The sequence below is a fragment of the Chaetomium strumarium genome (assembly GCF_033439665.1).
Source record: "Chaetomium strumarium strain CBS 333.67 chromosome Unknown B0T15scaffold_4, whole genome shotgun sequence".
Classification (NCBI taxonomy): Eukaryota; Fungi; Ascomycota; class Sordariomycetes; order Sordariales; family Chaetomiaceae; genus Chaetomium; species Chaetomium strumarium.
Genome location: NW_026944432.1, coordinates 1,002,825 through 1,022,325, shown reverse-complemented (window position 1 = coordinate 1,022,325; position 19,501 = coordinate 1,002,825). Strand labels below are relative to the sequence as shown.

The window sequence follows — 19,501 nt, the reverse complement described above, 5'->3', positions numbered from 1 at the left end:
AGTACCCCGGAAGCCCGTGGTGGATCTCCCCGAACCGAACGCAGGCACAAATCCAAGTCCAAGTCAAAATCGAAACACACGTCTTGTGTTATTCTGTGAGAAGAACCATCACTTGAGAGGGCTCGTATGGTTCAGGTCCAAAATATTGAAGCATTAGAAGCAGGCGGATGGTAAAAGGGGCACCCCGCTGACGATGCGCAGTGTTAATAGGTACTAGTAGTAGTATTCTGCAGGCATTCTTTTACAAGCTCTCTCTTGGGTGCGTGATGTCAACTATGGCGTATTCCTGTGGGATGTCTTGCTTACGTGTCTGCCAGTCAAACTGGTTGTGCATTTGACTGTCAACCAGCCGCGGCATTCTTCAACATTTGCTATACCTGGTGTCCATGTACAATACATACATACAAACCGCAGCAACGAATTGGAGACTCAAGAAGCTCAAGAACTGTATCTAAGATCAACACGGCTGGGCCCAATACGCAGCCCCAGAATCCCCCCTTGTGCAAAAGAATCCACAATACCTGAAACTCCATGTGTACGCTTTATGGCAGCCGTCTGCCGTTGCCCATGAAAATCCATGTTCCAATGCCCTCCAAAACGCCGGAATCCAGCAGCATAACCCAGGTCTGCTACTACCACCCCGTCTTCTCCCTTATCCAGGACCAACTCTTGATCCAACACCCCGAGCATGCAGTCCCCCCTTGCCCAGATCAATTCCCAAAGATGACCCTAATCAATGTACTCCTCATAGCCATACTTGACCGCCAGCAGATGGATGCGATCATAGCAGGACAGCTCGTCACGCCCGGGAGCCACTGTGTTTTTTTTTTTTTGTCGTTAGCACAACCTAGCTTCCAAAAGATACCTAGGTAGGGTGGTAATAATTAACCCTCTCACGCCCCTGAAATGCATCCGTCCATCCATCCATTTTCATCAGGAACAGGAGGAAGAAACACCCCCCCCCCCCCCCCCCCCCGGCCAAAAAAAAGGAAAGGAAAAAGAAGAGGAAGAAACATACCGGCTGCATCTGACTATACCCCAGCCCCTTGGACTTGAGCGCCAGCAACTTGATAGTCTCCTCCACCGTCCACGGTCCACAGCCCGGCCGCGCACCATCCGCCTCGCGGACCAGGGGCGGCGAGTAGGGCCTGCTGTGACCGGGCTGAGGAGCAGAGTGCTCCTCCCCCTCCTCTTCTCCACTCTTATTGTCCGTGTCCGTGTCCGGGTCCGGGGTGGGCGCGGGAGTGCCAGAGGCGGAGGTGGAGGCTGAGACGGCAGGCCTAGGGCGGGGACGACTGCTGGGCAGCGGAGTGCGCTTTCTGATGATGTTGTCGGGCTTTTTTGAGGTTGCGGTGGCGCTTTTCTCCTTCTCTTTGGGATTGCCAGCAGGTGGTGTGCCAGAGTCGAGGCCGCCGCGGGGACGGTTCTCGCTGGTCGACACAGCCGGTTTGCGGTTGATTGGGGTGAATTTTAGGATGGTTGGGAAGGAGGGCTCCTCCTCCCTGTCGGTCTGAGAGGGGTGCTGAGCGGGCTCCTTGAACTTGCCTGTCGGCGCTTCTTTCTCAGCGCGTTCATGGCCAGCTTGGGGAGCCGGCTGAGTCTCTTTCACCTTCCCCTTTCCCTTGTCAGCGTTGGGAATCGCGGCAGACTGGTTCGCGGCCGCGAACCACGGCGCAACTACGGCAGGCTCCTCCGACGGCCGCTCGGCAGCAGCAGTGGAGGCATTCTGCTCGGTCTCAACAGCATCGACGCCCTTGCAGTGGCAGCTGTTGGGGTCGTGGACCCGCTTGAAGGTCACCTTGGGGCAAAGAGCAATCGTGGGCTGCACGGGCAAGGAGCGCTTCCAGACGCCACGGAGTCGCTCCTGGTGCTCGTTGCAGAAATCGACGCGCAGGAGCTTGCCTGGGTTCGGCTGCTCGAGACAGCGCACGCACGAGCAGTGTCCGATGATGCCGACACACATAATGGGCGGGGGTATCGAGTACTCAGGGAGTGTGGGTTAAACTAAGTTGAGGGTTGAAAACACAACAGCTTCAGGCTCGTTAGCAGAATGCCTAAGCAAGTCGGTCGGTTTGTAGTGAGTACCCAAGTATGAAGTAAATTTGGAGAGCCAACGCCTTGAAGATTCTTAGGAAGATTTATATGCACAGGAAATCTGGCTTGGGGCGGTGCGGTGACACCGGACGTGACTTGTGATGAAGAAGGTCGGTCGGTGGTGGCGAAAGTGGTGCACGCCACAAACGATGACTCGGCTTTCAATCAAACAGAATTAGGATGGTAGGTCTGATAGGCTGAGCTGGCCATCTGTTGGGCTCATACGACGCTCGAGCTTCTTTTCGGATGACCGAAGGCGCGCATAGAGGAAGTCACAGTGTCTACTTAGACTCTCGTCTCTACTACTCCCGTATGGCGCCACGGGCACAGGAGGCGACGCGGGCTATACCTGATCCAAGGTCTGAAACCTCTATGCGACTTTCACGCGACGGATCCGTCGAGATGCCTCAAAACACAAGTGACACGTGCACATGGCACCAAGTGTGTGTAGTTGGAACTTGAACGTCTAGATCCACACGGCGGTCACGCGTAAAATGATGGCCAAACTGCCCTCACAATGCTAACTGTGATTGTTCGAATCAGGGGTAGCCGGTGCCGTCTCTGCTTAGTACCTGGTAGTCAACCACTTTATGACAGGAATACCGATGAAATAGAAATAGGCCTTCGAAGTAACGCAGGTGGGAATTATGTCCCAGTTTCTGACTGTGGCTTCACATATCACGTAGATGAGTTGGCAGAATACATTATTGTCCGCGTCCTCATCGTCACAATAGAAATCCGAATCCGAAATGTGCGAAGTGAAACTCATTGCCGATATCATACCTTCAGTTCCTGACCTGGGGAGTCATTTGCTCAACTGATTGGTGTCGCTGATCGGCGTCATGCCCTCAGTAGCAAATGGTCCATAACCTCGCAAGCTTCCGGGTTCCAACCCTAGGGTACCGTACCTAAGCAGCGCTGAGGCTAAGCACCCTTTTGCCTTTGGTTTCTGTCGGGGCTGACCGTGGTATTGGCCATGATTGATTACCCTGCTTAGGCTCCATGGAGTCCATGCCGAGGGATGGGATATCATCCAGACGACAACAGTTGATGGTTACGCCTAGAGAGAACTGAGACTTAAAAAACAAAAAAAAAAAAATAAAAAATAAAAAATAAAAAAACATGATGGGCCAAATTCGACGACCAGAATCTGTCAGAATCTGAAAAGATGTGCGAAAAAATGTGGTAATCTCTCCCGCCGGGAATTGAACCCGGGTCTCGAGCGACGTCAGGACCGGAGTCCGATGACAAGCTCACATACTGACCACTATACTACGGAAGAATTGTGGGTGTTGTCACCCACCGTAGCGTGGCAGGGGATTCCGTGCCAGTACTCTATTAAGTGCAAAAGCTTCAAGGTAACAGGACATCAAGCAGACGGAGTTGTGATCGTGGCCAGCTAGATAAAGGTATCCAGAGAAAGGGATCCGTTTCTTTGTTTCAGAGTTTTCCCACAAGATCAACGCTGCATACTTCTCAAGGAGTGGCTGTCAGAGGGATGGGCGAAAAGCCCCCTACTTATTTCTTCGTCGTAATAAACCCCCTATACATACACGTTACATCCGCAGACCGCAGCCTTACTATCAAGACCCTTTCCCCCGTTTCTCCTTCACCGACCCCTCAAAGCCAAGATCTTGCCGGCCGCCTGCTCCGCCGCAATGACGATCATGGCCGACGGGTTGCCGGTGCTCATGCCCGGGAAGATGGACGCGTCCACGACAAACAGGTTGTCGGTGCCGTACACCTTGGTGTTGAGGTCCACCACCGACGTGCCGCCGCCCTTCCGGCCATCGTCGGTGCCCAGCTTGGCCGTGCCCATCCAGTGGTTGGCGCGCCGAGCTGCGGGTGTCACGGGGAGCTGTTTTTTTTTTATTTGTCAGCGAAACACTGGTTACTAATTTTTTTGTTGGGGTAGAGAAGAGGAGAGGAGAGGAGGCTTACGCTGTTGACATAATCCTCGACGGTCCCGTCGGGCGGGGGCAGGACCCAGGTGATGTTGGGGATGACGTTCAGCGCGGCCATCAGGTTCTTGATCCCCGTGATGACGGCCTCCTTATCGCCGGCGTTGTGGAGATAGGGGGCCTCGGCGACGACGGTGTCCAGCGAGGGAGTGATGGCCATGCGGCCGCGCGAGACGACACCTCTGCCGAGGTACTGGCTCAGGGTCATGGCGTCTAGGAGACGGGTTTTAGCTTTCCTGCGAAAAGGGTTGAGGCTTGTGTCTTGTGGGGGGGAAACAACTCACGCGTCGAGTTGGTCTGGCGGGAATCGCCCTCGACACGGGCGGTCCACTGGAACTGGCGGAGGATGCCGTCCGAGGGGGTGACCTCTTCCCAGATCTGCGTTACGGTCAGCTACGATCCATGTGCGCGAGGCCAAGATTCAGGGGCAGGGCTACCATCGGGCCAATGTTCGGTGCAGCCTGCGCCAGGATACCAGACCGTTTATCGAGGTACAAGTTCTTGTCGCTCTCGATGGGGGAATCCCACGCCTCGTAAAAGTCGTAGAAGACGACATCGGGGTGCGTGATGATCAGGTCAGTATTGAGGTGGTCGATCAGGTTCTTGCCCACGGGCAGCTTGATCCAGTCGCTCTTGGGAGTGAAGGTCGCGCCGTCCTTCGAATTGGCGACGATCTGGAGCTGATCCTCCGGGCCGACACCGCCTGCATCACTTTGTCAGTTATCCCTTTCACTTCCCGGCCACACCACGGTGTTACACATACTGCGGAATAGCAGCTTCGCCGTACCGAAAGCACCGGCCGAGAAGATGACACCGCCCTTGGGGTTCAACTTGACGGTGCCGCTGAAGCCGCCGTTGGTCAGGCACTCCAGCTCAACACCCGTAACCTGGCTTCCCGTGCGGATCGCCCTTCTCACGGCCGTGTTGGTCCACAGGTCGAAGTTCGACCGTCCGTCCGCCGTAACGAGGTAGGTCGCCAGCGGGCCGCCCCGCTCGCCGTTGGAGAACATGAAGTGAGTGTGGGCGAAGGTGCGGTTCTTCGAGTTGGGCGCGTCGTTGGCAACCACCTGCTTCCACCCGGACTTGGCGAGACCGCTGGTGAGGACGTCATATCCCTCCTGCCGGTAAAGCTTGCCGTCCACAGACGGGTGCCACGTGCCCGGGATCCGGCTGAAGACGCGGCTTGTTGCGGCAGCGAGGTCCTTAGACTTCCAACCGTTGGGCCAGTTGTAATCCCAGTCCTTGGAATTAGGCTAGCAACACCGTTATTAGTCTCCAGGCTCCACGTTCGAAACAGCAAGAGCGGGAGGGTTGCTTTACCTTCCACCAAAGACCAGCGTTGACAGCAGTCCCACCGCCCAAGACACAGCCTGCCATCTGATCGGTATCGGTGCAGGCCACGCCGGCAGAGTTGACCCAGATCTCATTGCATAGGCCCGGGACGTCGAAGCGGGTCAGCTCGGTGCCTTCCAGCCACTGCGGCTTCATGGTCCCCTTCCACCTGCCGGTCGAAGGCGGCCCCTTTTCGATGAGCAGAACCTTGTGGCCGGCCGCACTGAGTTTGTCGGCAACCGGAATGCCGCCCGCGCCGGCCCCAACGACAATGTAGTCGTACGTCGTCGTGGGGGCGGGCTTGCACTCCGCGATGGGGCCGCCGGGACTGAGAACAGCACAGTCAGAACCGCGTAGGTAATTTGACCAAGAGACCGGGCTGAAACTCACCCGTCGCAGGTAGTGGCAGGCGTCTTTGTGGCCAGCGCCGCCCACTCAGTGTACGAGGCCTGGTTGGCACCCTCAAGCGGCGCACCCCACTGCCCAAACCCGTTATCGTGGAAGCCGAAGGTGGCTTGGTCCGGGCAGGTGGGATTTTCCAGCCCCTGCTTGGCCGCCGCGTGACCGAGGACCAGGTTTCCTTGGCTCGTCGATACGCTTCCCGTGGTCCCCTCCTGGCTCCACGCAAAGCAGTTCTGGCACCGGTAGAGCAGCTCGAAACTGGTGTCGGTGACGTTGGTCGAGATCTGGGTCAGCTTGGCATCGCCCGTGTAGACTCCGGGCAGGGTGTAGCCGGTGGCATAGCGGAACGACGTGTAAACCGTCCCCTTGGATTGCCATGCCACGAGCAGCAGCGCCTGCGTCATCTGACCGGATTGACCGTGCGAGAGACCGCACCACCCGGGCGACGTGGCATTTGCGATTTGGCAGCGCTACAATAATGATGTCAGTCAAATGAGCCTTCAAGATCTTTGTTGAGGCAATCTGCGAACCCACCAGAAGACCAATGTACTCGGTGGCATCCTTGGTCAAGGCATCAGAGGGCAAGGCCAGGCCGAAGGTGAAAGGGGCTCCGTCGGTAGCCGTCCATGTCTTCAACTTGATACCCGTCTCGGCGTCGGTGTAAGACCCCTCGGTCATCTGGGCTACGCATTGCTGCAGGCCTGGGAAAGGTCAGTGCTGCGAAGGCCTCGGAAGCTGATGATGCTGCACCACTTACACAACGACGCCGCGAGGGCGGTCGCCCCAATGCGGCTGAGAAGTCTCATCGTTGGAACGCAGCCGGGAGTCACAGGAGGTGCCGGAACCAGGTTGAGCCAGGAAAGACAAGCATCTCTCCTGGTCAAAGGCGATTGCGGAAGAGCAGAAGGAATAAATAACACATATCTGCTCTTGCCACGACGGTGTGTCAGCCTGTCAGGTACCTACCCGACCTACCTACCTGAGGTAGGCAGTGTTCCCGTGCCCCGGGCTCCCGTGATTGAAGTAACGGAAAGGCTCTCCGGCCTCCGGGGAAAGGAGAACGGAACGTGGCCGATAGGACGGATCCTACGGAAGAATGCCAACCCCTCTGTTGTTGGCGCTGCTGGAGGCGGATAGATTGGGCTGCAGCGCCAGAGTATAGCCTCCAAACCAGAAGCATATGGGATCGGCGGGCCAGTTAGCGCGGCGTGCATATTAAAGGGACCATGTAGATTGGGGAAGGAGTCGCCTGAGTGCGACCGGCCCCAACGCCTGCCAGGGGTTGCCGACAAAGCTGATTGCCAGGCGCGAGCACGGGCATGGCAGAGCCGGGGAATCAACGTAGCATGCGGAACCAAGCGCCGATGTTGACATGCGCCCCAGGGGAACGTTGCGGGGGACTGCTCAGAACGTAATAATAAGCGAACCAACGGCATGAGAATTGGAAGTTTGAAACGATAGGCAAGCAGAAACCGGAGCTTGATGATTCACGGGTAAAACCCAGCGGTCGAACAAAGGGGATCGATCGGCTCTTTGGTCGGGATGCAACAATCAGCTGTGGCTTCCAAGCATCGAAACTCAATAAGTCAGAGATGTCGAGTGTCGGTTGGCGTCCGGACTGTGGCATAACAAGCTCGAATCTTTCTCCTTGTCTCTGCCAAAATACCTACTGACTGCAGAGAACACTCGCAATTGACGGGCTGACTTCCATCATTCCATGTTGAGGTCCTTGCATGCGGGCTTGTCCGGTGCCAGAAAGAGATCCTGTGGCAACGGTGGCATTCTGGGCGCGGTAATTCGACCCCCACTTTGGATAAATCCCCGGCCATGCCCCCCATGCCCGTTTCGCTGACTGCGTCCCTCCGTCTTCATCCTCACAATCCTCCATGGTCCTGGAGAGCCCTTCGTGGGTCCATTTCGTTTTGATAATCAGCCTATACCCAATCAACTTGCTTATAGTAAGCTGAGCGGTCCGACGGCCCATTGCGGTTACGTTCCGTTTCTGTTCACTCGGCAGACCCGGACAGCGCCTTTGGCCTGCCGCCTAGCTGGGTGAAAATAAGCAAGGATTTGCTCAGTGAACTCTGCTTCACATGGGAGACAGCATCTGCTCATTGACGCTTCAAGTTACTAGTATTTGGCAAACGTTGCGGTAGTTAGATAAAAAGGCACAGGCACCCAGGTGATTATCCCAGTCTCTCATACCGAAGGGCTGGCAACGTACATTGAGACAGTCTGTGACCGGACCTTAGCGTCGTGCCAGAGGGATAAGTGCGTTGTGCTTCATGTGCATGAATGGGTAATAGGCTTGAGTCTATGAGAGTCAGGGGGCGGGCTCTTTATGTAACTTAAGTACGCAAGGTGAGGACTCCTATGTGCCCGTATTCCTCGTTCTGCGCGACAATGACCTCGTTAGTCCTGATTTTCTTTCACTCTTCAGACTATAGCTAAGGTAAGTACCTACCTATGTCCGTAACTTAAGATAACAAAGCAAGCGCTGTGAAATTACCGGTGTTTCTCTGACCATTGCAAGCAGGAGGACAACCGCCTTTCTCCTGTTTACATGTCGAGCCTGGAGGACAAATGTGGTAGGGGAGATTCTAATAGTAGGTAGTCATTTCACCATAATGCGCCGCAACAGACCCTAGCTGCGTGGAGTAGTGGCAAATCACAACCACATCTGTGATAATACACGCTAGGTTACCAAGTTCATACTGCAATCAATAGCCTCCCGTTTCAACAAGGTATCTGGCTCGAGTACCTCTACCTTGTCTATTCCTCGCGTGAAGGACCGCGTCCTTCCCCTTGCTATCTAATCTGTTTACCACTGGGTTTGATATCTATGATTTTGGAGCTGGATAGGCACCTACATTCGTGACTAAAGTCCCAGGACCCAGGAGGCGTGCTCTGTTGGTCCTTATTGGCAAAGCTGGGGTTATCTCTGGCAAGGCCGCATTGGACGATGTAGAGGATTGGGTCGTACTTATTCCGTATCAGCATGTAAATATTGTCAGTCTCCTCCACCCCCCAGGGGGGAAAGGCAGCAAAGAAGAGCGATACCTTAGTTGTTCTACCAAGTTGAGCCTGGCCACCGCACGGTATCTCCCAGATCTGAGGCCCTGACCGAAGAGGTTGCAGTAAAGCTGAAAGCGATCTCACGCCCATAAAAGTTGTATTTGTTTTGTCCCGAACAAACTATCCAGCTCGAGTGAAGGATCTAAATTTTGCAAAAAGAGGAGTGCACATTTCACCGTTGGTGGTCGAGCGACAGACTGCAGGAAGGTTGCGACATCGACGAGTTGCTGTCGACGCGGCCGCTGATGGAGGCTGCCTACAGGTGTTGCACTAGCACTACCATCAATATGGCCACGGTGTGCGCGCTTTTAGTTTGCCGTCCTTGTTTGCTCGTTCACGCAACCGTGCGAGACGCCTACCTCCAATCCGAATCTGTCCAACTTTAATCGGCCCTGTATAGTAATCGGTGTTGAGCTCAGCGACCCTGTAAACCCGTATGCAATGATGTCGTAGAGAGTAGGGGCACTGGGTGGAAGAGAAAAGATAACACTTCCATGTTCGCATTGAAGGCAGTGCCCTGTGTGAGTCAGGAGTGTGACACATGGCCCCGGCCGAGCCGGCCCCCGGTTCAGGCCCCGGTCCCACTTCCGGATAACTGGGCTTGGCGTTCCGAACAGATCAGCCGTCCTCCGGGCCGAATACGGCAATGACCGGCACTGCGGATCTTTCTTCGCTGATCGCTTCTCGGCATGATCGGTGGCTGGCTGTCTCGCATTGATAAACCGCCACACAAACTCAACCCTTTGTACCTCTTTCTCTTAGCTTGCGGGCTAACCTTCGGTAAATCAGATTATCCCACGACCTATTTGGATATTTTGGATGGGAAAGACGAAAGGCCGGCGCGGGATTACATCGGCCCGGTAGAGGGAGGATAGGAATAGGAGTGATGGATCGGGATCGGGTAGCAAGGAAGCCAAGGAACCGCATGAGGCCGGGCCCGAAGATGGGCGCAACCAGTGCCGAATCGATATGAGACAACAAGTACGAGGGAAAGGAGAGCATTACTTATGTTGTAGGCATGCTCAAGTTTGGGGATATATCTCAGCGATATACTAGTAGGTTAGCTAACATCCCAGAGGGCCGCAGTCCGAGGGGAATCCGCAGTAAGGAGATGGAGGGTAAGACGGGGAGCAAGAAGAAAGCTGAAGGGGGTTGACCTATATAGCTTTATACATACCTCTGTATGGCACGTCGACGGAGGCAAAGCTACCCCTGGGCGACGCCGCGACTGACAGGTCCGCTGAAGGTCTTTGACGAACGAAGCAGCATGGTTGCCGCAGATGATGCATGTGACAGACAGTGGGACGGTTTCTTTTTCGAAGGTGAAGCTACTGTGTGGCGGACCACAGTGGGTGCTTCCGCCACGGAACGGGTTCTGTCTCTACATTTGACGTGATGCTCGCCTGTCATTGACAGTGAACCCGGGCTGCGGTACTAGTTCAAGCGAAGCGTCGTTGTCCCGGGCCGTTCTCTTTGGTTACACAGTACACTATGAACACACGAGATATCGACGAAGGAACGCTTCGCTTGATGTACAGGGGGAAAGATTTCCAAACGAAATCGAGCAACCCATTAGATGCCACAGACAGCCGGACAGACACGGGAAGTCCATCTAGCGCCATCGTTATATACCAGTACCGTGTGTATCCTGTATGCCCGGGAAGGATGGAAAAGCAGAACTAGCTATTGTCGGGAGATGGTCCAGACGCCTGCAAATAAGTTCGACACTGTAAAATGCTCCGTGAAAACCTGGTTGGAGCGGTGTTCATCTGAATTCTGCACCCCCTTGGGGGAAAGGGGAATGATGAATACTCACTCACCTGGCGGATGGTTCGAGGGTGTGAACTTGGTGCCTCCCATTTCCGTGGACGTTTGCAAGGAGCATTGCATGAGCAAAGGCGTCTACGACCGGACGAGGTTTTCATTCCGTCCTTTGCTGTGCGGGATGTGGCTTGATGGTTGAGTTACTATGGAAAAGCGTCTTCGCTCGTCGGTTCCTCCCCAGTCGCCACGAGATCCATCCGGGCAGACTCATGTCAATGGCTTGTAGCTAAGGCAAAGTTTTGTGGTAATGACATGCTCTGAGTTCTAGAATCTCAATGAACCTTGAGGCCGAGTCTTATGCGAAGGATTGCTTCAATATACTATCTACGATCCAGAGGCCCACCCACCACCTGACCTCACATCAAGACCGACGTTCCTCTTCAAGTCCTTTCCTAGAAATCAGTCCGGTACGTATCATCCAGCCATGTCAACTAGCACTGAAACACAGCTGGTCCCGGGACAGTGTACGAGTGGAAGTTGTTGTAGATCTGTTTTCGAAGCCCCCGTCAACATCCTAGAACAAAAGAACCCGCAAAGCGATTCGAAGTCATTTGAGACTCACATTGGCAGTGTACCCAGGATCGGTAGCCTTGAAAGCACCCGGAATCTTGGCAGTCGGGCTCGGGGTGGCATTCCCGCCGCCTGTGACGTTCACCTGGGCGCAGCTGATGTAGAACTGCGGCGTGCTGCCCGGGTTGTGGATGGCCAGCGACTGGATGCGCAGCAGGTACTCGCCGTCCTTGATGCAGCGCGGGATGTTGTACTGGTAGGAGTCTGTATACATCGGACACACGGAAAGGTGATTATTAGCAATAGGCTTGAGACCGGAGTGGGTGGAGATTATAAAGGGTGCATACTCCGCATCGGCCACGAGGACGACCCGCCGCTGAAGGTAGGGCCCCAGTCGTAGATCTTGAACCAGTCACCCGATCCGTCGTAGTCTTGGACCGAGCCCGGCGCCTTGGACATGTACCTGGAAATCAAAGTCATCAGTTACTACTATGCTACCACCACCCGTGGATCCCCAAACACCTGGGCGGGGAGAAGACGTACAGAGAGATCGGCCCCTGATGATAAACGGCCGTGTCGCTGTAGAAGGTAAAGGAGTCGCCGGCTTTGACGTTGACGACGGTCGTGCTGGCGCCCGAGTTGCCGCCCACGTTGCAGCGCAGGTCGTTGGACGACAGGCTCGTTACGGGTGAGTTGTAGTTGGTGTTCTTCCTTATGTGCTCGTACACGCCAAACTTGGAGGATCCCACGCCGAGTTGCTGGAAAATGTAGTGGCCCGAGACGTCGGCCACGCCGAGGGAGAGGGCGGCGAGGAGAGCGGGCAGCTTCATGGTGTGTTTGGGGGGGATTGCGTTGGAAACTAGGCGATAACTTTTACCACGCGAAGGGTGTTGCTGAAGATGGTGACAGAAGAAAAATGAAAACTGATCGTTCAGTCAGCTGTTAGAACGAATCGCGTCACCTGCTTGACTATAAGAACAGCCGACCATAGCTCTGGCTCCGTGGTCCGTTGTCCAGGCCACAGTCAAATGCCGGTCTCTCGGTCCACTGCATGAGCAAGACATATGCCCCCGTGAGGACGCATATTGCATGTCCAATGGCCGTCAAGCCGGGATTAAACACCGTAGTATGTGGCAGATTGTGGGTTGGCGCAGGACAATGCAGATTACAGCCCGCTTGGGCCATGTGGAAGCAGCTATGCCGTGCCCGGGTTGGAAGCTTGGAACCCCTCCCCCCTTTTCCATTTCTGATCACGTCGCCAACATATAATAAAGAGCAATCACTTGGCCGGAGAATGCAGGGATCATCCTTTTTTGTGCCGTACCAAACGCCACCTGTCTCTTTGAAATGCAAGGCAGACAATAGGATGTGTGTCATGCCGCTCAATGCTACAGCTTATCCGTGATAGCCTCCCTTGACCTCTTCCAACGGACACCTACTGCCCACCGGGCTCTACGTAGCGGGGTCAATGCCTCCAAGCCTCGTACCAGCCCGAAGTTGAAACATAGGGCGAGAACCAGCCAGGGGGGCCGGGATTGGTCCTGGCACCCTCCTCCGAGTCCTGGTGGCTCGCCGTGCTCGACGGCGAGGAGTCCGAAACATGGCCGTTGCATACCGGCTCCCCATTCCCATTCGGCATTCCCAAAGCCGGCTCGTTCCACGCTCCCGGCCGCGGCTCGTCTGGCGGCTCATATCGCATTTGGCCCGAGAGATGGGGAAGGTCCTCGGGGGTGAGACCCCATACCGGCTGGGCTCCCCAGGTTTGGTACTCTTGCGCGACGACGCCAGGAGCGAAACTAGCGAGGCTCCTCTGCCTCTCCATCACAGCGCCATGCGCGAGGGAAGACGACCGGTTGGGGATGGTCGGGCGAGCAGCAGGCGACATGGGCCGCGGGGTGTTCGGGTGGTTCTGGGTCTGGTGCGGTGACTGATGGCGCCGCGGGTTGGCGGGGTGGGCGTTATCGGGAGTTCTTCCGCGCGATTCTTCTGGCGCTCGTCAGCTCTTTTGCTCATGTCAAACTGCGGCTGAGGGAGATCCAGTCTCAACCGACTCAAACCACCAGTCCCCAGTGACCGAGATCGGTAAGGATAAGAGCAGAGAATAAGTCGTCTCGGTGAAGATGCAAGGGAAAAGCTCCAGAAAAAGGCATTATGATCTCGGGACGTACTCTGAACGTGGTGCGCTGGGGCGGTGTAATCCTCCCGCTGACGCGGCATCGGCTCGGTGCTGGTGTTCGAGACAGACGCGCGAGATTCGGCGCGACGACGCGTCTGACGGCACCGCAGGCAGTGGTCATCTCCGTCGCCGTGGTCATGCTTCCTTCCATCGCCGTGGCAGATCACCGTGCAGGAGCAGGTAAAGCAGCTGAACTTGGTGCACTTGTTGCCCATGATGTCTGCCCTCGTCGCGGTGGTATCGGGTGCTCGTGAGGATATCGAAAATGTACCGAAGGGGATGGTGTTGTAAGAGTCGAAGTTCTTTGCCTCGGTTGACCGGTGAGGGGAATATATACTTCGAGCGACACGTCGTCGCTGTCCGCGAGATGAATAGGGGTGCTGTCGTGTATTCAAGTTCCGAATCACAATGCCGGTGTCGAGTCCCGAGCCGAATAGGCCTCTGAATGGCTATTGTTCTGAATGCAGCTCAATAACGTCTCTGGCATCAAATTCGCACAATGCTGCCCATCGTAGAACGTGCCAAGTTAAGATCAGTGTGGGTGCGTTGTGGTGCGTGACTTCCGGCGCCTTCCGGGCTCCGGTGGGCGTGGTAGGCACAGCCGATATTCACTATGAAGACCACATGCCTCCAGGTACGAAGGCCAACCGCAATACCGGCCATTTCTCGAACAAACTGCGAAGCTTCATCACCGTGGAGGTGGTTCGAAAGCACCCCTTGTCGTAACCAGGCATCGGGCTCAGGATCGTCATGATATCATGTCGACTGGACCATGTTGGTGAGAGATATGTCCATGATACCGCTTTCTCTCGGCTACCGCACCCCTCCTCCTTTCCCATGCCAACAAAGGGTACCGGACCTGTGACTGACCTTCACGGCTTCTCACAGCCCTATCCTTTGCTCCTCTTCTCTCAGACGCCTCGAGACCTCCGAATGCCCTCTCAAGCTCGCCGCCTGCGAGGGAGTCAGCCTCTTATTCCCTGCTGTCTGCAACACGTCCGCCCCAGCGGCAAGCAAGACCTCCACCATCCTCCCATGCCCGCCCTCCGCCGCCGCATACAGCGCCGTATGCCCATTATAGTAGCTCCCATCGGCATTCACCTCGGCCCCAGCAGCAATCAGCCGTTCCACAACCTCGACACTGCCGCTCAACGCAGCCGCCTGCAGCGCCGTCACCCCCTTATACCGCCCCAGCGGCGGCCTGTTCACCTCGGCGCCCCTCTCCAACAGCAGCTCCACCACGTCCCCAAACCCGCCCTGCGCCGCCGCCTGCAGCGCAGTGCGTCCACTATTCCGCGCAGCAGGCGCGTTGACCATGTCGACCTCTCCGCCGCCTTGATCCAGCTCCAGCAAGCGCCTCACAATCCCTACATGGCCCCCCTCGCACGCCGCCTGCAGCGCTGTCCGCCCCATATACCGCGCGGCAGGGAGGTGCGCGTCCGCGCCGTGGGCGAGCAGCGTCTCGACAACGGCTGCGTGGCCCGCCCGCGCGGCGAGCGCCAGTGCCGTGAGCCCGCCGTTGTTCCCGCCCGGCGCGTTGACGTCTGCGCCGGCGGCGAGGAGGGCGCCCACGACCGGGAGATGCCCCGTCAACGAGGCGGCTTGGAGTGGGGTGCGGCCGTAGTAGCCTGTTGCGGGCGGGTTGGGGTCGTGGCCGTGGGAGAGGAGGTGTTGTAAGAGGGGGAGGTTACCTTCCAGGGAGGCTTGTAGGACCGGGGAGGGGTTTGCTTCAGGGTCGTTGTGGTCAGCGCTGGATGGGGGTTCTTCTTCTTCGGTCATTGTTCCCCCGACGCGGTGTCGTCCCATGCCCATAGGATGAGATCACGAGAGTCTCACGACGAGACTTGGTGATAGTCCGATAGGTACTAGTAGTTGGACGAAATGGGACAGAGGCGGTAGGATGAGCTCCCCCCTCCAGGAGGAGAGCATCTTGATGCAACGTGCCGATTGTGATTGGTCTGCTCGGCTTTAGTACGGCCGTGTAGGCCAGAGGCGCAGGCAGTACATAGCTGCTCCCCCGCCCGTCCCCGGAGGAAGTGGCTAATCAATTCGAGAGACCTGGCCGCGCAGAAGGAAGGAGGCCTCATGGGGAATATCTCAACCCCCAGGCTTCAAGGTAGAATGCCAGTCGGCAGTTAGCCTGTGCCGCCCGATGGGCGCTTCTTCAAGCATTGTCGTGAGTCGTGAGGTCGTCAAGGCACGGTTCGAGGTGATCGGCAAATGGCCAGGTCATGTGCTGAAGCGGTGTTGACATTGCAAACATAGGAAACCGGGTTTAGATGCTTATTTGTGGTACTGAGAGATATTACACATGGCGTAGAGTGCTGGGTTTGCCGACGAGTCCTGTCCTTTGTGGAGGCTGTGAAGATCAGTCAGGACTCAGCATTGGGGAGGGTGGTCCAGGATTGCGTTTGCCCGGGGAGGCGGAGAGACCGGTCATGCGGTGTGCCAAGAATACCAGACTCATACAGGTAACATACTGAAATCTCAAAGGCGTATCATGCAACTCCACGAACAGCTAGATAACTTACAATTGGCTGCTTGTAACTTACAGTATATTACCAGTATCTTACCTCATGCTGTGGATGACTTACAGGAGCCTGGTAACTTACAATAGGCTGCTGATGATAAAAGGCCCCGAGCCCCGCGACGTTTCCCCGCCCTGTTCAAAGCCAAGACCCTTTACCGAACTCACCGATCGGCGCGTCCCTCGCGACAACGCGTATCCATCATGTCTGCTCAAGATTATTATGGCCAGCAGCAAGGCTACGGTTATAGTAACCAAGGCCAGCAAGGTTACAACCCGCAAGCCCCTTACAGTCAGGGGCAGCCGCCAAACTACCAGCAGCAAGTGAGCTACCCAAAAACGACCGAACCGTACCTACCTTAAGAGATCTACATGCTAATCGATCGATCCCTTTCGCTTCTGTCCAGCCATATGGACACCCAACCCCTCCTTCGAACCCGCCGTATTACTCGTCCCCGCCGCCGCAGCAGTACCAGTATCAAACGCCCCAATCCCACGGCGGACCCCCGCCAGGGAGCTCGCCGTACTCGCCTCCTCCCCCTCACCAGCAACACCAGCAGGGCGGGTACTATCCTCCTCAGCAGCAGCAGCAGCAGCCGCATCAGCAACAGCAGTACCAGCAAGGCGGATACTACCCTCCTCCGCAACAGCAGCATCAGCAGCCGCCTGCTGGACAATACCCTCCTCCCCATCACCAGCAGCAACCTCCCCACGGCTACGGCACACCCGGACAAAGCGTAGGAGGATACCCGGACCCAGGACAACAAGACCGCGGTCTCGGTGGTGGCCTCCTAGGCGCGGCTGCTGGCGCCTTCCTCGGGCACTCGGCCGGCGGGGGCGGCTTGGGCACGGCTGCCGGCGTTTTGGGAGGTGCCTTTGCAGGACACAAGATTCAGGACGCTATGGGCCACGGCGGAAAGTAAGTTCCCTGTGTATCGGGACAGAGTGCTCTGGGAATACGGCATAGAGCATACTGTACTAACATAGCCTTGCTGTAGGAAGCACAAGAAGGACAAGAAGCACAAGAAGGATAAGCACCACAAGAGAAAGAAGTCGGGGTCGAGCAGTAGCTCGAGCAGCGACTCGGATTAGGAGTCGAGAAGGTGCGGTCAGCGATGGTATGGCGGGGAGGTTTCTGGTCGGTCCAAATCGCAACCGAGAATTTTCATATTGCAATTGACAATCCAATTTTGACAGTAAGACTTCAGCTCAATGTCTCTGCTTTTCCGGAGCACCGAATGTTGACGACCTAATGCGGCACCTGATTTTCAGCCACCTTCCTGTCGTCACCGTGAAGAGGCCGTATCCATGGCGCGCGACGAATATCTTTCTTTGGGACAGATTCATAAAATAAAACTCGACTCATTAGTTCGAGGCCTCGGAACTCACGAGGAAGTGCGGTAGGTGGCCGCCACACATACATTACACTCGTACCACCCTACCTGATGCAGGGTACAGAATCCTATCCAATGATGTCTGCCCAAGGCCCCAAGGCGAACCTCAGCCACTCCCTAATGTATCTCACGGATCCGGAGCCCCCACACGCCAGCTCACTCCAGCACTTCGATTTGGTTCGCACTTCCATCCACTTATGCTCTGGATATTCTCGTCGGATCTCCTGAAGCGACATTCCTAGGTATCTAACACTGCTTGCTATCCAGGACCTTCTTTAATACCAGCTCGCAATGAGGCTCCTCAATACCGAGACCCTCCAGCTCGAGACTTTCGTGTCTCACGAAACATCCCGCTACGCGATTCTTTCTCATACATGGGACGAGGATGAAACGCTCTTCGAGGACCTCAGGGGCAAACCGCCGGGACCTCTGAACACCGGCAAGGCTGGCGACGCGAAAGTGATGGGCGCATGTGCCAAAGCTCGGAGCCAAGGTTACCGTTACGTCTAGATCGACACTTGCTGCATCAACAAATCAAGCAGCGCGGAGCTCTCGGAGGCAATCAACTCCATGTTCGAATGGTATCGTGCTTGTCAAATCTGCTACGCCTATCTGTCGGACGTCACCGACGGAGATGAGGCAGCCCCGCAGAGCAGCCGGTGGCTCACGCGGGGATGGACCCTCCAGGAACTCATAGCACCGGATGAGGTTGTCTTCTGCAACAAGTACTGGGAGATAATTGGAAACCGGAGGGATCTTGCAGCCCATCTGTCGAACCTCACCAGAATCGACGAGGCAATTTTACACAGGGACCCCGGTGTCGATGTGAACCGTCTGTTAGCTGAGATCGGCGTCGCCGCGCGCATGTCTTGGATTCGCCACAGGCAAACCACAAGAAAGGAGGACATGGCATATTGTCTCATGCGACTATTCGACGTGAACATGCCGCTCCTGTATGGCGAGGGCACAAAGGCTTACACTCGCCTCCAGCAAGAGATCATAAAGAACATAGACGATCAGTCAATTCTGGCCCATTGGACTCTTGGCACTAGAGATGGCTGGGAGGGGCTCCTGGCGAGAGTTCCTCCTAGGTCTCAATTTGTACGCGTGCTGTCGGGCCGGCCGCGGCCCACCTCTCCAGGGGGAGCGTCACTCACATCGAGGTACATAACACTGACAAATGCTGGACTCGAGCTCCGCGTTCCCCTTCTAGCCAAAGTGTTGAAGGTGTCCTCGCTCAGACCGCCGGACAACTCGACAGAACTGAATCGGACGTGGCTGGCCGTGCTAGATTGCCACCACGCATCCGACTTTCTCATCAGACCAGCCATCCTCCTGGAGCCTCTCAACGGGTCTATGGAATCGGGGTATCGATCGTTCCGAAAAATCGGTCCAGTTGCTTGGCTAATTCCACCAGCCCATGCTGCCGGCAATGACTTGCAAGTCGGAGCCGTCTACTGCAACCGAGCTGAAACTTTGAAGGATATTGAGACAGAGCAACATCCATTCAAAGGTATGCAACTTCTTTCCGGCGGCAGCAGTCCCCGGCAGAGAGTCTATGCTAATCGTTATCCAAGCCCGCTGGCAGCTACAGGCAGGAACCTCAGCCATTCACAATCTTCCTCCAGGACTCGACTAATGATTCCTATGTGACGGACGGCCTGACCCCGCCACTCAGTGTATGGACAATGGGTACTCTCCGACACTCTTTCCGCCTTTTCGCATCCCTGCCCGCTGTGCGGGATCATTACGTGGCGCCTTCAGGTTCTGAATCATTTCCAAGTCACGTCCTTCCCGCCAGATATTGAAGGTCGAGAGCAGCGGCTTCACACTTTTGGCATCGCGTACTTGAGCTGCTGCGGCGCCCCCGAAAACGGATTTTTCATCCTCTGGGGGCGGACACACAAGCTAAAGGACGGCGATATGCAACACAGGATGCCTGCGATCGCTTCCTCTAGTACGTTCTGGTGGGATAAACTTGAGATGGGCTGTTCCGTCTTGACCTGGAGTGACATCTCCATCGAGGGCTCCGAGCGCTTGGATGACGATTGGGTGGTGAATCTTTTGACAGACAGCGAGTTCCGTAAGCGGATGTGGAGGTATCGCCATCTCTCAATTCTTGTGCCGTCTTGGAACGGTCAAGGTTACGGGATCAACCCGCTGATTATCTCGAACTTTTCCATCAGTGCCTGGGTGGCTACCGTTG

General features: G+C 56.0%; 7 protein-coding genes and 1 non-coding gene across 8 annotated transcripts; 2 read left to right on the top strand and 6 right to left on the bottom strand.

Annotated features, from left to right (window-relative positions):
* Positions 1 to 729: 729 nt before the first annotated feature.
* B0T15DRAFT_555378 (uncharacterized protein) lies at positions 730 to 2,077 on the bottom strand (the record flags this gene model as incomplete). Its single annotated transcript, XM_062870389.1, has 3 exons — positions 1,019 to 2,077; positions 898 to 901; positions 730 to 815 (listed from the first exon to the last, which is right to left on the bottom strand). The coding sequence occupies exons 1-3, from the start codon at positions 1,961 to 1,963 to the stop codon at positions 730 to 732; spliced, it is 1,035 nt and encodes a 344-aa protein (XP_062721089.1). The 5' UTR covers positions 1,964 to 2,077.
* Positions 2,078 to 3,284: 1,207 nt separating this feature from the next.
* Positions 3,285 to 3,376, bottom strand: B0T15DRAFT_t116. Its single transcript has one exon. It is a non-coding gene; the product is annotated as a tRNA-Asp (tRNA).
* A 147-nt stretch (positions 3,377 to 3,523) lies between these two features.
* B0T15DRAFT_193187 (cellobiose dehydrogenase) lies at positions 3,524 to 6,677 on the bottom strand. The gene is made up of 9 exons (XM_062862469.1): positions 6,547 to 6,677; positions 6,324 to 6,490; positions 5,778 to 6,259; positions 5,376 to 5,715; positions 4,819 to 5,308; positions 4,493 to 4,758; positions 4,340 to 4,433; positions 4,036 to 4,268; positions 3,524 to 3,952 (listed from the first exon to the last, which is right to left on the bottom strand). The coding sequence occupies exons 1-9, from the start codon at positions 6,593 to 6,595 to the stop codon at positions 3,704 to 3,706; spliced, it is 2,370 nt and encodes a 789-aa protein (XP_062721088.1). The 5' UTR covers positions 6,596 to 6,677; the 3' UTR covers positions 3,524 to 3,703.
* A 4,148-nt stretch (positions 6,678 to 10,825) lies between these two features.
* Positions 10,826 to 12,260, bottom strand: B0T15DRAFT_193172 (glycosyl hydrolase family 61-domain-containing protein). Its single transcript, XM_062862468.1, has 4 exons — positions 11,742 to 12,260; positions 11,546 to 11,661; positions 11,251 to 11,462; positions 10,826 to 11,176 (listed from the first exon to the last, which is right to left on the bottom strand). The coding sequence occupies exons 1-4, from the start codon at positions 12,026 to 12,028 to the stop codon at positions 11,120 to 11,122; spliced, it is 672 nt and encodes a 223-aa protein (XP_062721087.1). The 5' UTR covers positions 12,029 to 12,260; the 3' UTR covers positions 10,826 to 11,119.
* A 655-nt stretch (positions 12,261 to 12,915) lies between these two features.
* B0T15DRAFT_193112 (uncharacterized protein) lies at positions 12,916 to 13,685 on the bottom strand. Its single transcript, XM_062862467.1, has one exon. The coding sequence runs from the start codon at positions 13,587 to 13,589 to the stop codon at positions 13,020 to 13,022; it is 570 nt and encodes a 189-aa protein (XP_062721086.1). The 5' UTR covers positions 13,590 to 13,685; the 3' UTR covers positions 12,916 to 13,019.
* A 571-nt stretch (positions 13,686 to 14,256) lies between these two features.
* Positions 14,257 to 15,153, bottom strand: B0T15DRAFT_396134 (ankyrin repeat-containing domain protein; the record flags this gene model as incomplete). Its single annotated transcript, XM_062864817.1, has 1 exon — positions 14,257 to 15,153. One exon carries the CDS (start codon positions 15,151 to 15,153, stop codon positions 14,257 to 14,259), a length of 897 nt encoding a protein of 298 aa, XP_062721085.1.
* An 857-nt stretch (positions 15,154 to 16,010) lies between these two features.
* On the top strand, positions 16,011 to 17,640 carry B0T15DRAFT_193064 (uncharacterized protein). Its single transcript, XM_062862466.1, has 6 exons — positions 16,011 to 16,221; positions 16,309 to 16,615; positions 16,718 to 16,820; positions 16,900 to 17,039; positions 17,110 to 17,301; positions 17,563 to 17,640. The coding sequence occupies exons 1-5, from the start codon at positions 16,106 to 16,108 to the stop codon at positions 17,152 to 17,154; spliced, it is 711 nt and encodes a 236-aa protein (XP_062721084.1). The 5' UTR covers positions 16,011 to 16,105; the 3' UTR covers positions 17,155 to 17,301; positions 17,563 to 17,640.
* On the top strand, positions 17,587 to 18,934 carry B0T15DRAFT_493479 (uncharacterized protein; the record flags this gene model as incomplete). Its single annotated transcript, XM_062866947.1, has 4 exons — positions 17,587 to 17,754; positions 17,806 to 18,396; positions 18,490 to 18,808; positions 18,873 to 18,934. 4 exons carry the CDS (start codon positions 17,587 to 17,589, stop codon positions 18,932 to 18,934), a joined length of 1,140 nt encoding a protein of 379 aa, XP_062721083.1.
* Between the last annotated feature and the right edge of the window lie 567 nt (positions 18,935 to 19,501).